This window comes from Pelecanus crispus, chromosome 9 (assembly GCF_030463565.1).
Source record: "Pelecanus crispus isolate bPelCri1 chromosome 9, bPelCri1.pri, whole genome shotgun sequence".
Taxonomy (NCBI): Eukaryota; Metazoa; Chordata; class Aves; order Pelecaniformes; family Pelecanidae; genus Pelecanus; species Pelecanus crispus.
In genome coordinates this window covers 42,400,520-42,426,871 of record NC_134651.1, presented here as the reverse complement: position 1 = coordinate 42,426,871, position 26,352 = coordinate 42,400,520, and the positions used below count along the sequence as shown (strand labels likewise).

The window sequence follows — 26,352 nt, the reverse complement described above, 5'->3', positions numbered from 1 at the left end:
TGTGGGAGCCTTTCCAGCAGCCTCCAGTCCTCCTTCCTGCTATTTTATTTTTAATCTTAGTTCACTCAGTTCTGTTGCCACCTGGATGAAGAAGAGTGAGGGGAGCTCCCCCTCCCTCCAGTACGATCCAAGGTGGGGAACGGGAGCAGCCAAAGCACAGAGCTGCTCCGGAGGTCTGGCCGAGCTGCCCATCGCCTGAGGCTGCTGACTCCAGGCAGGGATGGCTGCTGGGGTGCACGGCAGTCTGTTCTGGCTTGAGGGGGTGGCGTGTCCATAGGGATGGCGCTTATCCAAGCAGCTCCTTGGTCTTCACTGCCAGCAGCTTGTCCATCTCTGCTGCGGCGCCATCTGCCATTTGCTGGATCTGCGGCAACATAGCACAAGTCTGAGTCGCGTGCTAGGTGATGCCAGAGTTTAAAGGGAAAGGAATGACTGGATCACCTCCTGAAGCAAAGCCCCAAATCCTAATAAAACCCAAAATAGTGCTGGGGCAATAACTGGCTCTTTCTGGGGGCTCCCACCAGCCCGCAGTGATTCTGTGCCAGCGTTGCATCCGTGCAGTGAGAACAGGGACTGGTCAAAGGCTCTGAAAAGAGATGTGCAACGCAAACTCTTGGCTGAGCTTCATAAGTGATTTGGTCAGGTCCTTATTTAACCGAGATGCTTCAGGGGAAGGCAGAGTTAGAGACCCGCTGGTGTCAGCACCAGAGAATAGAGGGCTTGTCGCATTACCTCCTGCAACCTTTCCACTGTTAGAACAAACTAGGCAACAGCAGGAGCCGCAGCCTTCGTACATGCGAAGGATTCATGCATCAGGTAACGGATCTGTTTATTTCTTGTAAAAAGAAATAAATTGCTATTGTTAAAGCCCTGCCCAGGGGTCAGGTCTCCTGGTAACACGGGATGGACGTAGCAAGCCTGCAAACCGGACAGAAATCTGCGTGCACTTCTTTGAGTGAGTGCAGATAAAGGCTGGAACACACCACGGCGGGGGTGATGTGCTAGTTTTACAAGACTGACTGAGATGTACTCGCTCCCAAGGTCCAAGGTACATGACGATGACCTTTCCTCATGCTGAAAAATTTGGGTACAAGCATAAATTAGACTTGAGACGCTACCTCTACAAATGCAGAGAACCATCTGTCTGCTCTGGGAGAACTGCTTCCCAACAGGATTCAGTTACAATAGTATGGCCATTTTTCCTGCTTGCACAAATGCTCTGTATATCAATGTTTATTTTTGTGAGCACACAGAGAACTGTCCTGAAGCATTTGCAATGTATCTAACTTTAGCTGTTAATAAACAAACAGCTAAAAAGTAATGGCCTGCCTTCAGAGGCATCAATTCAGCAAAACACTTAGGCTTGTGCCTGAGTTTATGCCCAAGTAATTGACTTTAGTGACATCTGCTCTCAGGGAATTAGGCATGTGCTTAAGTATTTTCCTGAATTGGAGCCAAAAACTCCTAACAGAGATAATCTCACTAGCCTTTTCATTAATAACAAACTGGAGCAATCCTCATTAACACCAGCTGTTTTGCAGTGGCCAGGCACCGCGTAAATGGTGGTAAAGCTATGGACGCACGTCATTCTGCTCCCCAAGTTCACCTGGTTTGTGCGACAATCCTTTAGTACGAAAGCTTTCAGGGGATGCTTTTTTTTTCCCCGTGTCACCTTACAATGGTTCATATCATAAATTTGGCTTTGAGATTGAAGCCCCAAATCTCACAAAGAAAAAGCAAATACAACAGCCGTTGCCGACTCCAAAAATTCAGCCCAGGGCCACCCATTCCCCGGTCGGGTTCTCAGTGCTGGGGATTTGTCAGCAAGGGCAGGGACAAACGCACCACTGAGCTGTGAAACATCGTGGTGTGAAACATCGTGGCAGAAGGGGAAAAAAAACAAAAGAAAAAATTACCTGCTTTTCTAGCAGCCAGATGGTATCTTCAGACACTTTGCTCTTGAACTTCTTCACCTGGTTGATGCTTTTGCTTCGCACCTTTCTCAGGGCCTCTTTGGACTTGTTGGTGGACTGCTTGGCAAGCTTGACCAGGCTCTCCCGGTGCTCTCTTGTTACCCTAGCAGCAAGGGGAAAGGAAAAAAAAATCACCAAAAGGAAAAACAGTGTCATGTGTAGCACAGCCAGGTTTATTTTCTGCGATGGACTCTGGGTACGTGCAGCGATCCTCTCCGACTGGCCTGGACAGAGCTGCCACGCAGCACCAAGCCGGGCTGTGCAGGGACACCCAAGAGCCGCCGGTGTTGAGAGAGCTTGCTCAGCGTGGAGGCCCTGCGTCGCGACGGCAGAGGGACTTAACAGCTCAGGCTGTGTTTTTATCCTGCTCTGGTCCACCTGAGCAAATCGGCCGCCTCTGCACAGCATCGCCAGGGCAGCACATCCCAGTGAAGCAAGTCTTGAGCCTAGAACGGAAAGTTCCCAGCACAGCCCTAAGCTGAGGGACTTGGACTGAGTCTTACTTGTTTTAGAGTTGTCACTGCAGTGCCTGAAAGTCATGCTGAAATGATCAGACTTTCCTTTTTTTTTTTTTTTTTTTTCTGCTGCCAAAGCATCTGTGGGAAAGAGGGGAAAATCCAGCTCCAGACCTGAGAGATGGAGCTGAAAAGTGTAATCCTGCAAAGCCGGGAGGAAACCTCCGTCCCTTCCTGAAGCTCAGTATTGTCTCCCTGCAACTGAAGAGCCTGAATTATGCATCTGGAAGCTACAGAGCTTACGTCGCCCAACCTTATACCAGCTCATCACGACCAGGCTTTTCCACCAAGGCGATGTGAACGCCTGGCTTGACAAGAGGAAGATGCTAGACATGGCTAGCCAGAGGTAACCTGGCCCAGGAGAACTTCAGCTCCACCTTCCCCCTGACGCAGGGCCAGTTACTGCTGTGCTGCCACAAGAAAATCCTCGACTTTCCACCCCAAGCTAAAAACTGCAGGTGATGAGGGAGTCTGGCCATCTGAGTAAGGCAGAGGAACGGCTGACGTGTCACCCCAGCTCTGGTAGTGCTCCAGCACCTACAGCTGATCACTGTCAACATCAACTGCTAGTGCTTAACAATAACATTTTAATTATTTTCACGGCTATTGACATTTCCAGACCGCCTTGAACATGAAAAACCCCCGTGCGCTCACTGAGACTGGCTAGCAAGAGAGCGCCTGTCTGCTCGCAGAAGATATTGCAAAATAAACATTTCACAGGAGTATTTAGAAATTGGCTGCAACAGCCTGGGTCACCAAAACACTGAGGCCAAGACTCTTCCTGCAGAGAGCTCGGGAAACGTGGGGCGAGGGCTCCCAGGGCAGCACCGGCTCTGCCCCCGCGCGGGTGCGCGTACGGGGAGGCTGTCGGGGCGCGATCGCACCCTCAGCCCTTCCCAAACTCGCGCTCGGCCCGGCGGGTCGCACGCGCGTCGACGCCTGCCCACGGCAGCCGGGTCGCTCGCAGCAGACGCCTGCGGAGGTACCGGCCTCTCGCCAGTCATCTGTATTTCACGGAGCAAGAGGGAATAGGCTTCCTAGAACCGATTAGTCATTACAGGAATTTGGGATGGCTAGCAAAGCGGAGAGACCTAGAGAGCGGAGAGACCTAGAGAGCAGCGACCCAGCCCCGGCGTCCCCGGTGCCCCCGCGCAGGCACGCTGCCCTTGCCCAGCCGGAGGGAGACGGCCGGTGGATGCCACGTGTGGCGAGAGGCTTCTGGTCAGCCCAGGCTCAAGCCTGGACCGTACGCTTAATTAGAAGCGAGCGGGGTTATTTGTGGTTTCCTCTGCATCCCAACACCGATGCCTTTAGGGCTTCTCGTGTTCGATCTCCCCAGCCGGAGGTCCCGCGGCACATGCGAAACCAGCAAAGCCGGCTCGCAAACAGAGGTCTGGGTGAGGTCAGATTCTCAGGCAGCTTTTTTGGGGGCCGGGGGGGGAGTCAATCCCAGCTGCTAAACGTGGAGGAGGGAGCTGGAGATCTCTCCCATCTCCTGCTGGGTGGCAAGGCGAGGCGGCTCCGTCCGCAGCAGGGCTGCCTCAGCCGGGGGAGAGCGCGCTCGCCGGCAGCGATTCGCCTCCTTGCTCCCGCTCGGCTTTTGTGAATTGTGCCGAGGGTATCGCTCGCCTGCTCGGGGCTGCCGAGCCTTTAAGGAAATGTTTTTGTTTATGCAGCGCTGCCAGATTTCCTATGCTTCTTGGCACGGGGTCACAGCTTTCATGCCTCCTTGTCTGTCTTTATTAACACCAATTTCTTTTTATCACTGCGCAGCGCCGTGGAGTTTCTCAGCGGGTTTTATGTTCCAGCCAGACTGTGTGTAAATTCTCAGCAATGCTACCAACAATGCCAGAAACGGACGCTTTTTTTTTCAAGCAGATGCTGTTTCTGGTTAAGGAATCCATCAACACGAGCCAGGCCCATGGTTTCTAAGGACAGTTGTTTAATCCTGCCCCCAGATCTGGGACTTTTGAGCTGTTCTTCGATATGTTTTCTTTTCTGTCTAGTAACCGTCGCCCCTACCCCCTCTTTAAAGCCACAAAAAGCGTGAAGTGAACCTGGGGAAGGGGTGCCAGAAGCGGGGAACAAGGACAAGGTCCCCGCCTGCCACCCCCTCCCCTCTTCCCTACGGAACGCCGCCCTCCCCTGCAGCTCAAGGAGCAGCGGGCTCAAATCCTGCCGCTCCCCCGGGGACGGTCCTGCCCTGCCGGGATCGGGACAGAGCCTGGGGACTGACGTGCCAGGGCGTTCAGAAACGCACGCCGCCCCACGGATAACGTCTCCTCTTTTTCTGCTTCCACCAGCAACCAGTGGTTTAAGCGCTGCAACCCTTGGATGCTCCTCTCCCCGCGTACGGCAGGAGCAGACCCACAGCGAGCACGACGCGGGCCGCGTCTCGTCTCCAACGCAAGACATTTATGCACGTAAGAGTAATTTCTGTATCTCAAATGCTAGGAATTTCCTGTGAATGAGAGGGATCAGTTGAAGGAAAGTAGGCTTAACTAGATACTCTGCATGCATAATTGCAGATAAACATAGGGTGCAACATACATTGCTCAACAAAAAGCATGCGAGAGACTTGTGATGATGAGCGATCCGGAGCAACGCAGCTCAGAAACAGCTTTGGTTTTCTCAAATGGATTTTTTTGAGTCCTTTCTCCCCATAGTAGGTATCTTTGCATATTTCTTAAAGGGCAAAGGAAAAAAAGCTCACAGTGAGTCATTAAACTTTCAAATGAGTCATCTGGCTTTCAGTAAAGCATGTGTAAAAATATTACTGACTTACAAACAATATCCAGTGTAACACAATGGGTCCAAAAAAGATGAATCTAAAAATGAGGCAACACCATAAAAGACACAAGGTCAGGTCAAATTCGGCCACCAGATCAACCAATACAAACGTTCCCATGGCTGGTTTTCTGCTTTTTTTTTTTTTTCTTTTTAAACCGCCAGAGAATACTTTTTATACAAATAAATATTGCCTGTGCAGTGCTAGCAACACAAACAGGCAAATGCCTTAGGGAGCAGAGGGGATCCTAGCAGGAAGCAGAAGTAAACATGAAAGAAACGCGTGTACTTTTTCTGTTAGAACTGCATTGCAAAAACTCAACTAATAGCATAAATACTAAAAAGTAAACTCCATTTTAAAATGCTCAGTTGAAACGCTCTCAAGCACTGAAGCATCGCTGGAGCTGCATAAGGCAAAATATGACATGTGTGTCCAGCTGATGGGTCAGACTAAAAAGTGTTTTTAATAACAGGCAAGGACAATTCAGGTTTGATTTTACTTTTACTGGGCCTCCCCTCATGAAAGAACCAATGTCTGCAGAAGCAATATTGTCTCTTCATTTCCGATTTGTTTGCTCATTTTGCACACCTGCCCTAACGTTGGCAATTTCACTGCATCTGCCTGGCATATATTCTTTCGTAAACAGCTTTAGAGTTGGGAAAAATGAAAAACTTAGAAAATTTTACAAAGTAATTCAGGGATATAATATTAAAGAGAGGCGTCTAGCAGAATTTGATTATTTCCGCCCCACCCCTTTGCATTAGAAGGTTTTAAAAGGTTGAAACTGTCTGCCTGTCTTTTTGAGAAGTGGATGAAGCTCCGAAAGACCCGGTCGTGTTACTAAAGAGCGGGTGAGAAAACGGGACTGGAGGTGCCTGTGAGGGCAGACCTGGGGCACGGCTCCCAGGCCAAAAAACTCTTTTACTCGGGACTCCCCGGACTGCCAACCAGCCAGGGAGAAAGGGCCCAGGAGCAGCAACCCTTGCACACCCCAGGAACAAGGGCGCACGCTAGGCAGACCTTCCCTGGGGAGAGAAGACTCATTTTTTGCTCTGCAGCACCGCAAAAGATAGCAACAGAGCGCACACATTTGTTTAAAAAACAATTTTTTTTTTTTTAAAAGATTGGGATTTGCAGTTTTGGAGTTTCCTCCCCTGCAATTCATATTCAAGGATGACCCAAGTGCGCATTAACAATCAAACCACTGTGCAGCAACCCGGGAGCCTCAGCAATTATGAAGATAATGGTGCCCTCCTCCTCCTCTGCCTCCTCTCCTGAGGAATGGGGGAAGGGCAGGGAGCATGGGGAAAAGAAAATCAGCAAATAGAACGATAATGTCACTCCCTCTCACCGGCAGCAACAGAAAGCTGCAATTAGACTTCTCTGATCAAAATGCTAGCTGAAATTCCACAGAATCTTTAACGCGGATCTAAAGCACGAGAAATACTTGGCTCATCTTTACTGAGGAGTCACCCGCTTGTAAAACGCAGCGCACGTGCAAGGCGCTTGCGCGCACAGGCAGCGCAGGGAGCCGTCCCTACCCTTTGTGGGAGCTGCTGGCGGCCCCCCAGCGCCGCGTTAACCCCAGGGCGTCAGCTCGCCTAAGTCCGCAGCTGCCCGAGGCATTTAGACGGCTCCACCGCCGCAGGGTCCGAGCACCCGCGGGAACTCGTGAATTCTCCTTGCGCCTCCCAAACCCGGGCAGAGCGGGGCTGTCGCCCCTGTTACAGGCTGTGTCTATGCTAGCGAGTTGCGCAGCACGGTACGAGCGGAGCTGCTGGAGGTTGGACTGGATGATCGATGGTTGGACTGGATGATCGATGGTTGGACTGGATGATCTTAAAGGTCTTTTCCAACCTAAACAATTCTGTGATTCTATGAGGTCTCGCTCCACGCGAGGTCCAGCCCGGTCCCAGGGACCGAACGCGTGCGCAGCGAGGGGGTGCTGGCCGCGCTCCCGGAGGGTACCTCTCCATTTAGTCTCACCTGAAAGGAATCCCGTTCACAGGCGGAGGCCCCAGCACGCTGCAGCCCAAAGCACGCTAAGCAGCCATCATCAGGATGGCTTCAAAAGCGCTCTCCTGATCAGAAGTGAAGCACTGACGCGGCAGCACCTCCTGCCTTGTGCGAGGGCTGGGAGACACCTGCGATGGGCGAGGGAAGCGGGCTCTGTCCTCGGCCAGGAGCAGCCTGCTTTTCCGTCAGCCCTATACCAAAGTTTCCACGCAGCCGACAGTTACACAATGTGTATTACATGAGAAAAGGGGTAGATTTTTTTTTAGTCAAAGGTATTAATTTCCTCCTCCTTTCTTTCATCGCTTCCTTTCAGTGTTCTCTGCAGCAAGGTGCTATTCACCCCTAACACTTCTGGTTCACGACTGCATTACTGCTGCTCTACGCTGGTCTAGCTCAAGGAATTTACAGCAGGACAGCAAAGAATCAGCCCCTGAATTAAGGCAATACATCTTCAAAAGCCGTTGGCTGTCTCTTGCAAAGTGCTGCAGCCAGCTAGGACCAACTTTCCTCTGCAGGAGGAAGACAGAGAACAATAAGACCAACCAGCAGATGCCGAAATGTGGTGACTTAGAGCTCAGACACTTGGAAGAGCTTCCACCAGATGCTTCTAGGGGCTCAGATTTTTTTTCTGAACCTGAAATACAGCTATTTGGAAAGCAGCTGCATCGCCACATTACAGCAATCGTGCACGCTTACCCTCTGAAGGGCACTCACTGCAACCTACTGCGTTATCTTGCATGATGAACTCGGGCAGCCATCAATACTCACTTTGGAATTGGCACTCGAATTATTGTCCCATCCACTTCTGGGTTCAGGTTCATGCCACTCTCCCTTATAGCCTTCATAGCTGCAGCTGTGCTCTGTAAAACAGATCAAAAGGTAAAGGGAATTAGGAAATAATCATTCCCATATGCCAGAACTCTGTCAATAGTTGGCAATCCATCTCCACGGAACATGGAAACATTTACTTCTGTTACCAGTAAGATCAGGAAGTTACATTGGTGCGGAGAGCTTTGATCAAACCGAATGGGAAACTACGGCCGCACTCGGTACCGGGGTAGGGGGGCACGAAGCAGGGGAGAGGGAAAGGGACGCAACAACAAAAGAAAACTGTTTTGCTTCTTTGAAACTATTTGAATGGTTTGAGGCAACGCAGAGTGAAACCACAATAAATTCCCAAGGCATAGCCTGACTGTGGCGAAGGAGATGAAAGATTCTGAGCATTTAAAAATTCCAGTTGAATGTTTCCCACTAGAAATCACACAGTGCCAATTTAGAAACGTTAACTAACTTAACCGCTTCGGCACTACAACCTAACCACATTACATCAGGGCACTAGCAGTTGGCTGAGAAATCGCGCCTGTGCCCAGCAATATGTTTATTTTACAGCTTATTACTTAGGATTAACTTCTCAAAACTCCATCGCCGCCGGCTGACGCTCTGCTCCGCTTAAAAGGTGGGGTGCGCAGGTTTGCCTGGTAACGGCAAAGCGATTAAAAGCCTTCCTTCCCCATCCCAGGGCACTGGTGTGCCTTTGCAGAGCGTCAGGCTTTACGGTTAAACCAGAGTTTTGCCGGGAGCTCCCGCAGTGCTCTGCCAGGCTGCGTCGTTCTTGACATTGACAATAACAAGACCGAGTCTGTATTCTTGCGGCGCTCGCGTGGCGCTTCCTACGAGGCGCGTTGCTATTTCTGATACTCTTTCCCATCGTTAACTTTCGCTCCAGGCTGCCGCAGTAGACTGTATTTCTGAAGTTCAGCTTTTGTCAACTGAGGCACAAGCTAAAGCTCTGCGTAGTTGTTTAGGTCTCCGACGCGTGACATCACCGGACGAAATGAATGCTCTGCTAGTGTTTTGTAAGACATAGCTGCCGTCCTCTAGAACGCAGCAAGGGCAGAGAAAATGTAACCAGGATGATCTCAGCACGTTAGGAATGTAAACGTGTTATTCTACGGGCAGTGTTTGCTCTGTAGGAAGGAAATGCTCGGTAAAAGCTGTGCTGTTTAACATACATATTGGAGCAGACAGGAGAAGGGAAAAAATACTGCCCCCATCCTCTTGCGGCCCATGAAATAAATAGCTGCGCTTCAAAAACATAGTCTTGTTTGGCTTTATAACTCTTGGGCGACCAGAATTTGGCCCTGCAAGTCCTTTTCTATAACTATTTTCTTTCCCAGACTCTTCAGGCATTTTTATTTGCTTTTCAATGCCACAAAGTACTGACTATATGCTGTAAATAATGACATCAAGTAAACGCATCTGTAATGCTTTTAAAGAGTTCAGTCTATCTATGGAACAGTTATGGTATAAACCAACTGCATCAACAGAAATAGTTCTAGCTCTAGTTCAAATGCAAACCGGTCCTTTGGCTTAGAAAGTAAATTTGGCAATGCTGCGTAGTGTGATATTTAATTTCTCACGTGCCCATTCCTCAGCCTGAGCTCCCGCTTGGACACGGGCTAAGTCATGGAGTGTCTTCGCCGGCCCTCTCGGCTCCGGCACTCCGAGGGACCTCGGGGCACTCGCTGATGAGGGGGCCTTCATTCTTCAAAGCCATTATACATGCTGGATTCACTTTAAGAAACACTTAGGCATCAAGTGCCTTAGGCTGACCTCCTCTGAGACTTTGCTGACTTAATTAATTGGGGAAAGCCCTTGCAAAATAAATAGAGATAAGCTTTGGCAAACCTCCAGACCTGGAGCGGGATGCATAGCTAACCTTGCGCTCGTTATGGCTCCTATCTGCACGGCTGCCCGGCTCTGCGTGAGCCCGCTGCAGGGGACCACCGGCGCTTGATCCGGAGGTGGGATTCAGATTTGCTGCCTTGTTTAAGAGCGAGTCTAACTAAGGCTCCTGCAGAAAATTGAGGGAACTCGGCTCTCCCGGAGGATAGGTCGAAGCACCTAATTTGGGTTCTGACCTGCAGGCGCTGCCAAGGGAGGAGCTCGCTAACCTCGGCGGTGCCCGAGTCAGGCCCTCTGACAGCACTTAGCACGGGCCCGGCTTCGTCCTACCAGGGAGGCTTTTCAGAAGCTCGTCGGCTACGTCAGCAGCTTCTTCCGTGAGCTCTCAGGGGGTGTCACCAGCCCTGGTGATAAGTAAGCAAGTTTTAGAGGGGTCTGATGGTGTCCCCAGCACAAACGCAGACTGTTCCAACTCCGCGTCTTCGTAAGGAACTGAAATGACATAAATACAGCGGGGCAGACGCAGCATCGCTTCCGCGTGTCTAATTCAGGTGAACCAAAGGAGAGAGTGTGTGCGTGTGAGCGCTCAAGACTACTGGGTGCCATAAAAGCACGGGAAATGGGGAGACCTGGCCGGGCACAGTTAATCCAAGCATCCGGTCTGTGAGACGCTCAGCGCTGCTTTTCAACCAAGCTCTTGCAGATCCAACTGATGGGAAACCAGTCCCCAAAGCAAGCCCTGCATACTGTGGGATTTATTTGTTACAACCCCGAGAGCAATCGCAGGCTGACGGGCAGCGTGGAACTCCCGTCGGACGCTGTGCTGCTGCACGTGAGATGCTCTGTGCGCCGGGCAGGGCTGGAGAGTCGCTCGCCCCGTGCCGTCGGCAGCAAAATACCGCTTCTGTTTTGTGTCAGCCGCAAAGCGACACGCAGCCCAGGCAGAGCTCTCACTCCTGCCAGGTTTGACTGATTTTTGTCTAAATGTTCCTTTGCTCAGCATCAACCTGCTTGTTCCCGTGGTAATTATCTCCCCTCGCCGTGCCTTCGGTAATGCGTCCTTACCTCTGGAAAATTGGTCATGTTCACCATAATGAGCTGCGGCGACTTCAGTGAGATCTGGCCCAGCTGGTTCAGCGGAAACTTCCCATCTTTTGTCATCACGATTATGTGATCAAGGGCCCCTCAAAAGAACCAAACACAGGGGAGTTTCAGTATGATACAGCAGATCACAGCGATGCTGAAGAAAAACGCGTACGCAGCGTCCCACTTCCCTTCCGGTATGCAAAAAATAGATGTTACAAAAGAAAAAAAACATGTTTATTCAGACTTCAGGTGCTGTTTGTGTTCGTGCACCCCCTTGCAAATGCAAGCTAAATATTTCAATGCTGCTCTAAAGCAGAAAAACATGAAAACAACACTCTGGTTTGGTTTTGTTACTGGAATAGAAAAACTAAGCAAGATTGTTAAAAGGAAATCGTTATTTTGTAATTCTTAGAACTTAAAATCAAAACGTCGTAATAAAAATCAAGACAACTGTTGTCTTTAACTTAGCAGAGGTCTCTTAAACCCCTCATTTTTTTTTCCCAAGTCCCAAGAGGAGGTGGTGTACGCTGCCTTATTTAAAGTATTCAGTTTCTCCCTCAGCTACTCTTAATCTGCTCTCTAGTTTCTGCTGCAAAATGCTAACAGGCCAAAAGGCACATGGGACAAGAGGTACTTTATCAGTGCAATTAAAAAAAAATACCTAAGGTTAAAATAAATAGTTAAAGAGACTGAGCCACGCTTTCCAACTCCATTAAAGACTGAAGTGCCCTTGCCAGAGCTGGGGTGGTGAATGAGTCAAATTTGGTCATTGTTTAATGTTAAATTTTATCCCTGAAACTTGACACTACTTACAAATACGTATGTTCAGAGTGTTATAGTAACTGTAGCTTAGTCAAATATATTCACATTTCTTCCTAAAACACAACATTCACTAAGCGAACAAGGCTTGTAAAGGTCACTAACCACAAAGACGCACAGCAAAAAAAGTTTGTATATGCCAGACACCAGCCTGATGGCAATTTCCAAAAGGCTAATTTAATGGCAATTGGATTTTTCCTGCCCTACTGCACCATTAGCTGACAACCTGCTTCTTCATCACATCTGCAAACAGTTCAGTTAGACACTTTTGACATCTCCCACTTACAAAAGCTATTTCCAGGAAGCTATTAACAAAAATGGATTCTTCCTGGTCAAGCTCAGGGTGAGGAAAGCCTTTAGTTGGGGACGTCAAGGTTGTAGTAATGGGGTGTCCAGTGAATAACTCAATAAAAAGACAATCAATTTTGAAAAAAATCAGAGGTCTCTGTTACCGGGACTGGTATCCTTACTTACAGGCAATAGAGCATCGTACAAGAAAGTTACCAACCTGGTGAGGTTCTAACACTGAGATTTCTGCTGAAATCTTCTTTCAGAGCTTCTACCACCGCCTGCATGTCTTCATTGGTTTCCTCCAAATTGATAATATCCTCAACTAGGGCAGCACTGATATTCAGTCTGGCTTGACTCTGCCCTTTACCTTTAGCTGCAGATGACACATAAAATCAATTTGTATTTCTGCCAACAGTTAGTTGTTGCATTAGAAAGTAGAAAGAAGACACTAAAACCCCTGTTAGATTCAGAATTGAGTCTAGGACAAACTGAAGTAACTCTATTTTTTAATGAGTAAATAGCCCAGCAGTTGAGCACATAAGCCAAAATATATTTGTAGGTCACGCTGCGTGCGCTGACTCCAGCCTGGACTGCGGCGGTCGCTTCCTACTGCCCCAGCGCAGCAGCAGCTCCAGGCGGTACCTCTCCCGTGGGAAGGGCTACGGTTTCCTGCACGCTGCAACACCATCAGGCAAACCAGCTCCTCCAGAGCCGCGTTCTGCCTACGTTAGGTCAATACTGGTACACGAGATAAAAGGGGTAAGAAAAGAAATTCTGGCAACACACTGAGGGGTGGCAAACAGTAGGAAAAAGGCTGCTGCCGTTACCTTTCTTGGTAGCTAGCTGTCTGGTCAGCAGCATCTGGTGGACGCGCTGCCCGCAGCCGTCCCGGAGCAGGGCCGGGCAGCCTGCAGGAGCCTGCGGCAGCCCCCGCGTCATCGCGAACGAAGAACGGCAAAGCAGGGAAGGCAGACGACGGAAGCATCTTAGCGCCATAGCCATCGTTTACAGCTCTTCGGTAACCCACCTGGAAAAGAGAAAAGGCAGGTGGTCCACTCGGCATGCTAAAAAAGGAACGGATTCAGGTCTTAGCTGTGCCTCTCAGTGGCAGGTGCCAGGTCAGCAAGGCGGGGCAGCGGGCCTGGGCGTGCTGCAGTGACCGAGGGGTACGTTCAGTGGCAGCCAGCCCGTCCCCGCGTTATCCGCGCGGCCTTCGCGCATCCGTCCGCAGGGGCACGGGGGCCTGGGACGCGAAAGCCACGTCCCCTAAGCAGGAACAGCTCGTCAAAGCGTCTGGTATTTGCGCGTCAGCTGAGCAGAAACTTTGAATTTCTGTCCCGGGAGGTTTGAGGCCCCACATGCCCCCCAAATTCACAGGATTTATGTCAGCCTGGGCTGCTCGGGGCTCCCAGGCGTTACCACGGGCTGCAGCTCTGCTGCGCTCAGAGCTACAGGAGCACCGACGGGAAAGCGGGTCCCGTCCGGGCGTGGGCGCGACGCCCGTGGGGGCCGGGACGCTGCCGCCGCCGGCCACCGGAGGGACCGGCCCCCCCCCTCCGCCGCCCCGGGGGCACCCACCCCCGTGCTCGGGCCCCCCGAGCCCCCTGCTCCCCCCGCGGGGATCCCGGCCCCCCCCCGCAGCCCCGCTGGGTCCGCCCGCCCCGCGCCCACGGGGGCCCGGCCCCGCCACGCGTGTCCACAGGCCCCGCCCACCGAGGCCACGCCCCCTCAGTGCCCCGCCCCCTTTCGCTGGCCCCGCCCTGTCGAAAGGCCACGCCCTCTCGACTGGCCCCGCCCACACCGCCCCCGCCTCAGGACGCGCCGGCCCCGCCCCGCCCGGTGCCCCGCGGAGGGGCCGGGCTGCCCCGCCCGCCGGGCCGGGGGCGGCGAAGGGGAAGGGGGGGAAAGGAGGAGGAGGAGGAGGAGGAGGAGGAGGAAGGCGTCCGCCGCCCCGCTCACCGTCGCGCAGCGCCGCGCACTCCAGCTAACGTCATCGGGCCGCGCCGCGCCGTGACGTCACAAGGCGGCGCCGAGGGCGGGGTGAGGCCTGCGAGAGGACGGGGCGGCCGCGGCCTGCGCGGTGTCATGGTGAGTGCGGCCCCGGCCCGGCCCGCGGCCCCCGGCCCGCAGCCCCCGGCCTGAGCCCCGCTCTCGGCCCGCTCTCGCCGGTGCCCCCGCGGAGCCATGGAGCCGGGCCGCCAGACGCTGGAGAACGCCTCCATCCTCTCCGAGGGCGCGCTGCAGGACGGGCACCGCCTCTGGATCGGCAACCTCGACCCCAAGATCACCGAGTGAGTGGCTCCCTGCGCGGCACCGCATCCCCCCGGCCCTCCCGATGCCCCCCCCCCGGCAGCGGGCCCGCCTCCCCCGGCCCTCCGGGGCGCCGCCTCCTCCCGCCACCCCGCCCCCGGCAGCGGCACCGCCCCCGTTACCCCTGGGGCCGCGCCCCCCCCCCCCCCCCCCAGCAGCGGTTCTGCCCCCCCCCCCCCCAGCAGGGCAGCACCCCCGGGCAGCGACACGTCCCCCCCCGCTGGCCCTCCCGCCTGCCCCTCCCCAGCCCTGGCAGCCCCCGAGGGCCCGGCGTTAGGTCCGAGCGCTGCCCGCTCTCCGGTGCCGGGGCTTCGCCCGGGTGTGGGACGGGTGCCGGTTTGGGGGAGTCGCGCTGGGGGTCCCCCCGTGCCCAGCAGGCTGATGTAGCACGCCCAGCTCCCACCTCCGCCCCGCAGCGAGGGGTGACGGGCGCCCACTCGAGCGGATTTGCCAGCTGGGCCCAGCTCCCACGGCACCGAGCCGGCGTCCCTGTGCCCGCTCGGTGCTGCTGCCCGGCAGCGGGTGGCCTGAAGCGTGTGGGGTGCGTGTGGGGTGTGTGGGGTGTCTCCAGGGCCACACTGGCCCCACTGACCAAGGGGCTCAGAGGCAGGCACTTAACTACCGCCTACAGCAATCCTCTGCGTCACCGCTCGGGCTGGAAGCCCAGGGGTGGAAAACACCTTTGTTTCCTAGACTAGGGAAATGTTAAAATTTCAGGTTTGAGACTTCCAGGGTGATCAAGGGCCTTGTTTTGTTACTTTGCCGGCGTCAGCAGTGGGATGTAGGTTGAACAGAGGAGAATTACTCGAGTAACTGAGTGGTAGTGAGGTGGGGTGCGGTGTGCCTGGCTGCTTATGGTGGGTAAGCGCATAAATCAAATGCGTGCCTGTATGCGTTTTGTGTTTTCTCCAGTCTGCAGATAATTATCTTCTGAGCAAACATCATATTTGAACAGCTAAATTGTCGAGGAAATACGACTTGCTGTCCAATATTTGGATAGTGTGCTGAGAAATCAGTAGGTTGTATTAAAAAAAAAAAAAACCACCAAAACAATTTGGGGTTTATACACTTCTAAGAAACAAGCATTTTTGATTAACTATTGTATATGCCTGTCATGGAATACTTTTTCTTCCTGCTTCTTTTTGTGTGTGTGCAGGTGCTAGGTTTTTATTCTAAATGTGGTTCATCTTAGCAGAGCAGTTTTCTAATAGCCTCTAAATGGAATCATTAATGCATTGTGCGTTTCAGCCATTCAGCTTTGGGTGGTTTCTGCATTAATTACCATTTTTATCCCACAGCTACGTTACTCTAGTTTGTCCATGTTCACTGACCACGTAAAATTAGATATAGGAGTTCTTGAGCATGTTGTTTGCTGGGTCCTTAAAGATTCAGGAAACTGGGTTAGCGTGAGGGGAAGAATAGTGGGTATTTGCAAGCGCATTAGATCCTTCACTTCCCAGGGTGATCATTAGCAGTGTTTTTAAAGACCCTTTGAGTCTAGGTTGTTCCTCTGAATCTAGGCCAGACAAGCAATAGCTTTATATGGCAAAATCTACTGTTTTCATAGCTTGGGTGAAATGAGTTTTGTGGGTTTTGGTTGGCTTCTTACATGGGCACGCTGTTCCTTTTCGAATAACCTATTGCAGCTGCACGAATTCAGCAGCCTGAGCCTGGGGACCCTCACTGCAGGCGACCGTGCCTAGAGCAGCGTCACGGCTAGGGGCAAGGGGCTTCGTTCTCCAGCGTCATCAAACCTAGAGTGCTTCCATGCTACTAAATGTTTAAAGTTTGCCCAGTGATGAGTGACACTGCTTGTTGCTTATTTCAGGCTTCGTAATTCTCTGTCTGGCTCTTGGTTTTAATTAAAAAATGGCTGTTCTCTCCTGCATACTATATTGTAATCTCTGTTTCCTTGCGAATAAAAAAAGAGGAAGTTCCTTTTAACACAGTGTCAGTGTAGAGAGAAAGAGTGCTGTTCTGTGTCAGGTCAGTAAGTTTCTATAAATCATCTTGACCCTTACTTTCTTATCCTGAGGGCTTACATCTATGCTCATAGTTGCTCGTCTGAATTATCCCTGTTGATGTTGCTAATCACATGACTGAAAACATACACCTAAAAACTAAATAGCTGTTTCTTCATTTGCTGCTTTTATCTGATTTTTAAAGGGCTGCCCCTGCAATTTCTATGTTAGATTTGTTTAAGACAGAGTAAAGTTGATCGAGTTGTTAGCAGGGTTAATAACTGGCTGTGACTTTCTTGAGCAGAAATGAGTTCAGAAAGTCTTGAATTAATCCAGGACGTCCGTTTAGAGAGCAACCTATAGCTGCAATCAAGCACTAGGGAGTTAATAGGTAACGTACACATTTGAGCACAAGCTGCAGTAATAGGAATTTATAAATGTAGGGCTGCCCACAAATTACAGCCTGCAAGTTGATGGCTTATAGGAGGTTATTGCATGTACTGAGTAACTGTGACTCAAATGGGAGTCTCAAAGGATCCTGAATGCTGACATGCCCTATGTACTGGGGTATGGCGGGCCTTCTGGTGGGCATTCCTCCTCACCAGTAATACCTGTTTGGGTGACTTCTTTTATCCAGGATCCTTAGGGGATTGTGTCTGCCTGTGGAAGAAGATAGTGTTAGGAGTCTGCCGAGTGTATTCTTAGCAGCTGGAAGGAGGTGAGCTGCCACCATAGGACCTGGCAGCTCTTCATGACATAGGACATAGTCTCCAGGCCCTTCTGGTGCTGAATGATCCCTGCTGTGGGGCCTGCCGCTGCGGCGCGCGAGGAGGGCAGCACACGGTCGGTTCTGGGTTTGGTATCACTGAGCAAGGAAGCTGCGGTGTCCCCTCAGCATCGCCCTGAGCATCGTCTGGTGCAGCATTTGTCCCCCAGTCGTGGCACAACCGTTTGTTCGCATCACCTCTCAGTACTCCCGTCCTGCAGGGAAAAAAACCCATATTTTAGTTATGTCTCCCACGTGGCAAGCAGAGTAGAACTGCCTCCTCTGCCCATGCCTGTTTGTAAAGCCTTTTGAGATTTTTAAACTTTTTGCCTGTCCCAAATGTTGCATTTCCAGCTCTGCAGCTACACACAGATATTCTCTAATTTCCAGCAGCCTTTGAATGACCATTCATTTTCCGCAGGTATGAAATAGCGGGTGTTCAGCTTCCTTGGCTGTTCTTCTGCGTGTCTAGGATCCCATCTTGATGAGTCTCATCTAGAAAACAATGTGTGCATAAGTTGTTGTTACAGACTCCTACTGGCTCCCAGTGGGGCAAAATTCTTCGCAATAATAGGTTTCGCATGTGGCCCGGTACCTTTGCGGTATCCTTGGGACAGCATTGTTCAGAGGAAGCCTTGCCTGTGTTTGAATAGCGCTCGGGGTGCCAGGAGGAAGAGTGGAGGAAAAGGAAATGGGGGAGCTGCTGGTTTGTCTCGCATTCATATCAGATGACAGGAAGTGGAAATTGAGGTTGGCTGCGGTGATCTGTACAGCACGGTGGGGCCACATCTGTGCGAATAACTTCTAAGCTCTGGATAACCTAAGTTGTTGCCATAGTAAAGCTTTTTACATGTTCTCACTTTTTTTTTTTTTTAAGTCTTCAGGTTTTCCATGACAGGTCTTCCTTCAGTACTGAAGTCCTCTTGCCTTGGAGAACTACTTGTCGAGTTACTGTTAATGCCCTCACTATATTAACAATAACAAATCACAGTCACAGCCTGAAACTTTGAATTATACAAGACTGCAGTTCTGAGCTGTGCCATGGAGAGTAGGTGACCTGCAGTTGTAAAAATGGCATGCGTGGTTGGAAAATAGTGTTTGCATCATCTACGATCTAAAGATTCTAAATAAAATAGATTACATGGGTTGCTTCTAGACTCGTAATGAAATTTGTTTTAAAGGAACAACTACCACTTTGCTGCTAAGAAAGTATTATTTGAATGCTGAGGTTCTCAGAAAAAACCCACAAAGAGTTCCTTCCTTCTGGCAGGATAGATGCAGGTGTTTCGTTGTTGCTCTGCAGAATGCAATGAGAATCATCATTGCCCTTCCACTGCCTCTGTAATTGCCAAAAGGGGAACGGCGTTCTAGTGGTAAGGACTTTATTTTCATACTGCTGAAATTGCAAGTGCTTTTTGTAGCAATATGTTTACAGAAACAAACCTGAGGTGCGTTTACATATTTCAGTGGCTCTGAAAGTTCAGCACACAGGGTTTTATATGTACATCACGTCTCCAAAGTTAGTGTTTTTACTTGTACATCTGTGAGTGTTTGTTGGTAGCTTGAGGTGCAGTGGTGAAACTTGGCTGCTGTGTAACCAGCTCCTGGGTTTTTTTTTCCTGCTCTTGATTTTCTGTCTCCCTTGCCTTCTGAGCCGAGACAGGGGGTTCGTAGGCATCTTGGAAGACCACAGTTCTTCGTCTGTATTCCAAAGGATGTAGGAAGCCTTCCATAATCAATTACAATGTGTTTATTCCCCTGGGAGATAACTTGGCCCTTCTGCGCTGCTCGTCTGAACACTGGCTGCACCTTCACCTCTTTAAAAGTGCACATCCTGAATGTCCACCGTGACCCATCCTGTGAGATGACTCACATTCCTGGAACTTTCTTGCCTGGCTTCTGAAGCTTAACAAAGGGCTATGGCCCTTCTCAAACATCCTATCGGGCTTTATTAGGAAAAACGTTGTCTGCCCTTCCCATTTGGACTGTCCCTAAGGTTGCCTGATGCGTTTGGCCATCTTGGGCCACTACTGGTCGTTCATGCCTGGACATGCAATCCAATGTTTCATGCAATGCCTGGTGGTCCACGTGCGTGTTGAGATATCCTGGTAGGCTTTCAGGGCGCAGAGTGTTATCTCGCAAGCTGAAAACTGGGCTTAGACTACGTGGCTTGCTAACGAACTCTGTACAGCTGATCAGGAGAAGATGAGTCCTGTCTAAGAAGCCCTTATTGGACCCTCAGACAATTCTTAAACCTTAGGGATGGGGTCAGGCAGTGAAATAGTAACAGGTGTCATTTTCCTTCTAGGTCAGCTAGTGTTAAACACTTTGATCCCAGGGAACAAAAAAAAGCTGCAAAGAACTTTCGGGATTAGATGTGGCATGTACAACAAATATGCTCCTAATTTTAAGTTGCTCAGGGCACTAGATACTAAGCAGACAGATTTACTCTGGCTTTTCCCAGTTTTATTGAAAACAGCACACTCCCCACTGGATGGCAGGAAGATAATTGGCTAAATAAGTGTCTGACTTTCATGTGCATGTTGCTGAAAAGCTGTCTGAGCCAGAAGCACTGGCAGATTTGGCCTGGATGATATGAGGTCTGTCTGGTGCCTTTTTTTGCCTGGTCTACTGTCAATGCCTGGTTGCCGTTTGTTCTGCTGCTTCTTCTGTCCTCCTGCTTCCCCAGCTCTGCCAGGCAAGTGGGAGAGTGGCTACATTTCTGTATGATCTGGCCATGTCCTTGTCAGGGCACTGGTACAGCTTGGCACGGGGAAGGGATGGGACCAGCCGTGCTTGTACAGGGAGAGAGAGGGCAAGAAGGATAGTGGGGATCCTGAGGGACGCAGCGTGCTGTGGCCTGCGGGGTAGGACTGCCTGTGCAGGGAGGGGGAACACAGGGGATGGCGCTTCAGGCGGTCACATCAGGGCTAGGGATGGGGGGGACGCGGTGTTTGTGTTTGAAAGTAGGTGTGATTTAGAGAGGCAAGAGGCAAAGCCCTCCTTAGACTCCTACAAAAGGTTGCGTAATTGTCCAAAAGCCAACTATTAATAGATCTTCTGCATGCCCTTCAGCTGGCACCGCTGGGAAGGAAGCTTTGTGCCTTGGGGTTTTAGAGCAGTCGCTGATGAAGCAGCTCGGAGCTGTGGATGCTGAAGCGTTGCTGTGCAGGGCACCCACCTCTGCGGGTGTTTGGGAATACACATATGACACAACTGAACTGCTTACGTAGCTGACTGTGATGTGTGCGTGTGTCGGGGGGTTCCTCTCTATCTCCCCGTTTTCAGAGTGGTGAAAGGTTTCGTAAATGTCTTCTCTCCCCTTCAGATACCACCTTCTCAAACTCCTTCAGAAGTTTGGCAAAGTAAAGCAATTTGACTTTCTCTTTCACAAGTCTGGTGCTCTGGAGGGGCAGCCGAGGGGTTACTGTTTTGTGAACTTTGAAACCAAACAGGTATGTTGCTTTTATCTAAAATTGTGATTTAAATGACTGGCTTCTTTCCCCACCCCCCCACCCCCGTTTTTTTTTTTTAATGTCAATGTAAAGCTAAAACAGGAAGGGATAAGTTAAATACCTTGTCTACACAAATCCACAGACTCTTAACAGCCCCACTCTGTGACAGCCACTCTCTGACTGCTCCTGGAAGTAGCAATAGTGATTTCCTTTCTCCTGTGCTGTCTTTTCCTGAATCCTGCTTTCTAATGCTAATCGGAAGGGACTAGTTCTTGGGTCTGCTTTTGTAGTGAGCTCATGGAGTTGTACGGTAGAGTCTGCGATCCACACAGAGCCTTGGATCAGCCTGCCAGACCACATGAAATCCAGAACTGCTCTGAAGTCCTCCTAGGTTTTTCTTTGGCTTCATGAATGCACAAACACCAACTTGTGTGATGCTGCCAGATGTATGACATGACAAATCTGCAGCGTTCTGGAGTGAACTGCCCCTGGCTGTCCTTTTGGGGCCTTAGCTCTTATTACAAATCAAAATTTCAAGTCATGCTTCCCTGTAACATCAGAGCTGTAGCTATTTTGTCACAGTTCTGCTAGAATCGTTCAAAAGTTACGAAGAACAGCGTGTCTGGAGATTGCTTCTTGTTGTAGGCCCTCATCTTTTTGCTGTGCAGTTGCTGGTAAGGATGTCAGAAGAGCCTGACACAGTGTGTTAGCTCTAGAAGCTGTGTTGGAATGATTATTCATGGCAAGGTGGAACAGCAGTGCAACATAAATTTTCAACTGCTGCGAATCAAGTTTTATAGGGGTGTCTTGAAGCTGAGATTCCACTGCTGAGCCTGGACCAGGACCGAGTGGATAATTCCCCCAGTGTGCATGAGCAGGATCTGGAATAAGCATAGATAGGTGTTAATGAGACACATGTAATCACTGTAACGAGTCACAGTATTTTCTAGAGAAATTCCTGTAGCGTAAACCTCCCTCAGAATGCCGTTCCAGTGGCCTCTGTGTTTGGTATTTTCAAACTCCTGATCTTTTTCCCCATTTCCTCCCCCAAAACAAGTGAAAGAAACAGCCTTATTGGTTTATAAAAGTCTAGTTACTCAGATGTTGGCATCTTCCAGAAATGTTCCTGGGTTGGGATGCAATGGGATAAACTTTCTTTGCTATCAGTTAGCTGTACTTAGAGAAGACTGATTTACAAAGAAGAAAGGCTCTTTACATCTGAGTCCGTTTTGACTAAAGACTCGGTTTGTTGACTGAACTGTCTTCCTGTGCAGGAAGCAGAAAAGGCGATCCAATGTCTCAACGGGAAGCTGGCCCTTTCCAAGAAATTGGTGGTGCGGTGGGCACATGCACAAGTCAAGGTAAGCTGCTTGTGTGAATAAGGACTGCTTTTAATTTGCAAAATTAAAAAATTTTAATAGTAAGGAACAATTCTTATCAAGGCTATCTTAGCCTGGCAAGATAATTTTAGCCTGTTTTAGGAAATAACTCTCATAGGAACAGTATGAACAATCTGCTACTTCTCCTGTCTACCTAAACCGTGCTGGGTTAGCTGTGAGTGAGAATAGGCCGTTTAACCTGATGTTCTTTGTAAGGGCGTTTCTGATCAGAGCGGTATGAACGGATTACTTCTATAAATGTCCACATCTTAACTTTTCCCAAACTTAACGAGGGATTGGCTGAAAGTTTGTATCCTTCCTTTTTGTGGTTTCGCTCCCTTTTTGGATGGGAGATGTATGGAAATTTGCAATTACCAAGTACTTTGTTGCGTTGTTCCACTTCTGAAAGCACTTATGTGGCAGCAGCTCTAATTACTTCTGACTTTAAAGCAACATATTTCACATCTAAGCTAAATACCTTTTTATTGCTTGCTCTGTTGCACAAAACATCAAGTTTTTAACACTAACTTAGGCAGTACCTTCTGGAACATCCTTTTTAAATTTTTTTTTTTTAATTCTTGTTTCTTCTGCAGTTATTTACTGCCTGGTATTTGATAAAGCAATTTATTTTGAATAATTTTCTTTGCAGATAAATGGATTTTGGGGGAGGCGGGGGGCGGGAGCTTCTTGTTGCTGTTTTCCTTTGGATAGCTTGCTTTTAGCATGTGTTGCATTATCCTACAAGCAGCTTTCTACCCTCTTTCTTATCGAGTATACTAGTTTTGGATGCTAAAGAAAAAGCCAAAACAGGTATCTTCGTTAGAGGAGACCATCTTGTTTTAATTATTGGCTTCAAGGGCTTCAGGCTCTTTCCAGCACATCCAAGCTTGTGCAAATCCAGTCTCCATTTTCTCTAGCTCTGTAGCTACTAGAGCACCATGTGCTTCCGGATGCCTGAAGAATGATCAGGCCATAAAAGGAGTTTCAGCCAGAGGAGTGAGTGTCTGCTCAGCTGGGAGTTCAGCGGGGTAGCTCAGTGCTTGGCTGTCTGGGGTATGGTGAAGAACATGCATAAATAATCAGTTCAGTTTGCCTGGCATTTTCTGATCTGTGAATGGAAAGATTTAACAACACAAAACTTTGGCTTATTGTAACAAGTGTTTGGTTTAGACAATACCAGCACCATGCTAAGTAGTTTTAAGATGAGTGGCCAAGGCTTACCAGACGCTGTCAGTTTGAGCAGCTCTGCTGAAAAACAAACCTGACTTTGTGCCAAGCGAAATAAGGAAGCAGAACACTGCGAATAGTTCAGGAGGCCCATTGCCCACAGAGATGACAGACTCACAAGCTGCTTTCTACAGAAAGGAGGTGGTTCCTAACTGGTCTCTTTTTTTAATTTTCTTTTCTCCCAGCGCTGCCCGATTCTGTGCAGTCCTGTGCTTGGGTTACCTTCTGACTCTGCACAGTATCTGTATAAAGAGCATAGCAATACAGTACAGGCGTTAACCTTAAAATTTACCATCTTTACTTCATGCCTTATATTGAAGGGAACAAGAAGTTATAACACAGGATAAGGTTTAAGGATCCGTAGTACAATGCACATAAGTGTTCGGTATCGGGGTCTACGTTCCATATTGGTACAAAACAAATATTATCGTTGGGATTTGTTTCAGTGTTTGGCCACCAAACTCATTCCTAGCAAAAGCTTTACAAAATCTGAGGTGATGTTAATACAACTTTAAAGTGTATCTGTGGGCAAATGTTTCTTTGTTCGTAATTCTAGCTGGACTTCAATCTTTGGTCTCTTGTTTGCAGAGATATGATCACAATAAAAATGAGAAGATCCTTCCGATCAGTCTGGAGCCATCTTCCAGCACAGAGCCGCCCCAGTCTAACCTAAGGTAGGAGGTGGGGTGGGTGAGAGACGACCAAACTGTGGGAGTGGCAGGGAACTAACTTCTTCGATAAGATCTGGAGTTGTTGGCATTACCTTTGTGCTAAAAATATAACGTGGCAGAAGAGCTGTATTTAGAAGGGCAGCATTTGATGTAACTGATTTGAAGTAACTTGTTTGATGCAGGACACTTCAGACTCAAAGTTCATTTTCTAACGTGTGAAGCTACTAGGGCAGTAGGAAGGAAAAGAGGTGAGGAAAGGAACTGGGAATGTGTAACACTCCAGCTCCTTTGGCCAGAACATGCTTCGCACGTCTTCATATGAGTTTCAGTGAGAGGCTTTGTACTGTACTAATTTGATTAAGCAAAGTGCTTATGAGCAAGAATTTCTACTATAGTGGCAAAAGATTAAAACAAAATCACAAGGTAGTATTTCACATAAAGCTGATTTTTTTTTTTTTTTTTTTTTTTTTAATGCTGGCATTAGGGCTGGTAGGTCTTCTATGGGATGTGGTTAAGTTCTCCAACCCCTCCGTTAACCTAAAGCACATAGTGCTGCTTTGCTAATTCACAGTTTGGTTGAAGGGGTATGTGATTTTCCTGTGTTCTGTCAGTGGAACCCTATAAGGAGCAAGGACTGGAGATAATGAATTTGCCTACAGATAAAATGAGCTTGGAATTCAGAAGTAACACGCTAGGAAGTAACGAGCAGAGAGACTCAAGTCATGCAGGCTGTTAGCTATGTCAGTGGCATGAAGCAGTTGTTTTAGTGAGGATGGATGCCGCAAGAAGCCACAGCGGAGAAGGGAACATTCCTAGGTCTGTACCCAGTGGAGGATAGTGAATAACAAAAGCCCTAGGAATTGGGGGTGTAATTTAGGATGGCTTCTCCCTTTGGGATAAAACCTGCTAATGCTGAAGTAACATTTCTTCCTGACCTGATTAGAGCCTGGGGTTTTCCCATCCCGAGCAGTCTTGTAGCTGGGAGGAAGTCTGGCTTTCATTTCTCTGCTGTTCCCAGCAGCCTCATCTGAGCCGCGCTCTGCCGCATGTGCTCAGGCCTCTTTAAATGACATCATTTTACATGAAGTAGGAAGCCTCGTTCTGTACTCGTCTCGCTCAGAGTCCTCAAGAAAGTGCTGAGTAGGTGCAAGGACCGTTATTTTGTGGTGCTGCGATATATCTTGGAGGAGCAAATCCGTGCTGAGGATTGAAATGAAATAGCGTGGGCTTTAAGCAGGAGATTCCTGCCTCCCAGCTTCACGCTGCTTGTGAATGCAGTGATGGGGGCTGCCTAGCCCCTCCTTGCGTGACTAGGTATTCGCATGTCAACAAAATCTCCGGATTGCTGTCGTCTGATTCCAAGCTCAATTTCTCTTCTGCTTTCCCTTTTTCCAGTGTCAGCGCAAAAATAAAGGCCATTGAAGCCAAGCTGAAAATGATGGCAGAAAATCCAGATGCGGAATACCCCGCAGCACCTGTTTATTCTTACTTCAAACCACCGGATAAGAAAAGGACTACTCCTTATTCCAGAGCTGCCTGGAAATCTAGAAGATGATGCTTATGAACGGATAATGGTAGCAAGAAACACTGCTGTGTGTACCTGGAGTCCTCCAATGCTTTTGTACTTTGTAGAGTGAGAAGGATACCGCCACCCGAGCACACCAGCGCCGTACGTGGCATGGTGTTTTGTAACACCTTGGGTGCTCTGCCGAATGCTCCTTACTGCCAGCGCGGCTTCGCAGCTGAACGCTGTTCAGAAAAGTAGGTTCCCTTCAAAGCCTCTGATGAACGCGCAGACAACCTCTCGTTAGCGTGCATTCATTAGCAAGATTAAAAACAGTAACCAGTCTGTGGAGTAAAGCACATCCAAAAATACTCCATTTAACTGATTACTTTTAAAAATATTTTTTTGAACAAAAAGTATTCCAATTTGTGTTTTTAATGGAGGGGAAGCACTTGGTTTTGATTAACATTCTGTAGCTAACCATGGAACACTTTTTCATCTCAATAAAATTCATTTTAAATAGATTTTGCAACACTTTTAGTAACTGTGCATGCAGTATTTTATGTGCACCAAAGCAGATTGATTTTGCATTTCCATTTGGAAGCTTTAAGGTATGACACTATGACGTGATGACGTTAAGTCATGACGCAGCACGGGTATTTCCAGTGTCGTTTAGGCTGCAGGTATGTGCCTCCGTGTAGGAGCTGGTGTATTTACACGCCGCTGAGGCCTGCTCTGTGCTGTGAGCTTCAGAGCGCAGCAGTGGCATGTCTGATGTTCACGTTCCGTAATCCCCGTCAGTGGTAGCTCTTCGTAAACCAGAAGTGACACCGTGAGGATAACGCTGCAGCCTCGGGGGCAGCTGTCAAGCGCGGGACCTCAGCGTTTGCCCAGCAGCCGGCCCAG

At 49.4% G+C, this 26,352-nt stretch overlaps 2 protein-coding genes across 2 annotated transcripts; one reads left to right on the top strand and one right to left on the bottom strand.

Moving 5' to 3' along the window:
* Positions 1–233: 233 nt before the first annotated feature.
* MRRF (mitochondrial ribosome recycling factor) lies at positions 234–13,175 on the bottom strand. Its single transcript, XM_075716687.1, has 6 exons — positions 13,001–13,175; positions 12,391–12,546; positions 11,043–11,161; positions 8,061–8,152; positions 1,917–2,076; positions 234–364 (listed from the first exon to the last, which is right to left on the bottom strand). Exons 1-6 carry the CDS (start codon positions 13,173–13,175, stop codon positions 287–289), a joined length of 780 nt encoding a protein of 259 aa, XP_075572802.1. The 3' UTR covers positions 234–286.
* A 1,174-nt stretch (positions 13,176–14,349) lies between these two features.
* RBM18 (RNA binding motif protein 18) lies at positions 14,350–25,970 on the top strand. The gene is made up of 5 exons (XM_075716290.1): positions 14,350–14,464; positions 20,539–20,665; positions 21,940–22,026; positions 23,860–23,945; positions 25,338–25,970. Exons 1-5 carry the CDS (start codon positions 14,358–14,360, stop codon positions 25,495–25,497), a joined length of 567 nt encoding a protein of 188 aa, XP_075572405.1. The 5' UTR covers positions 14,350–14,357; the 3' UTR covers positions 25,498–25,970.
* The last annotated feature ends 382 nt before the right edge of the window (positions 25,971–26,352 follow it).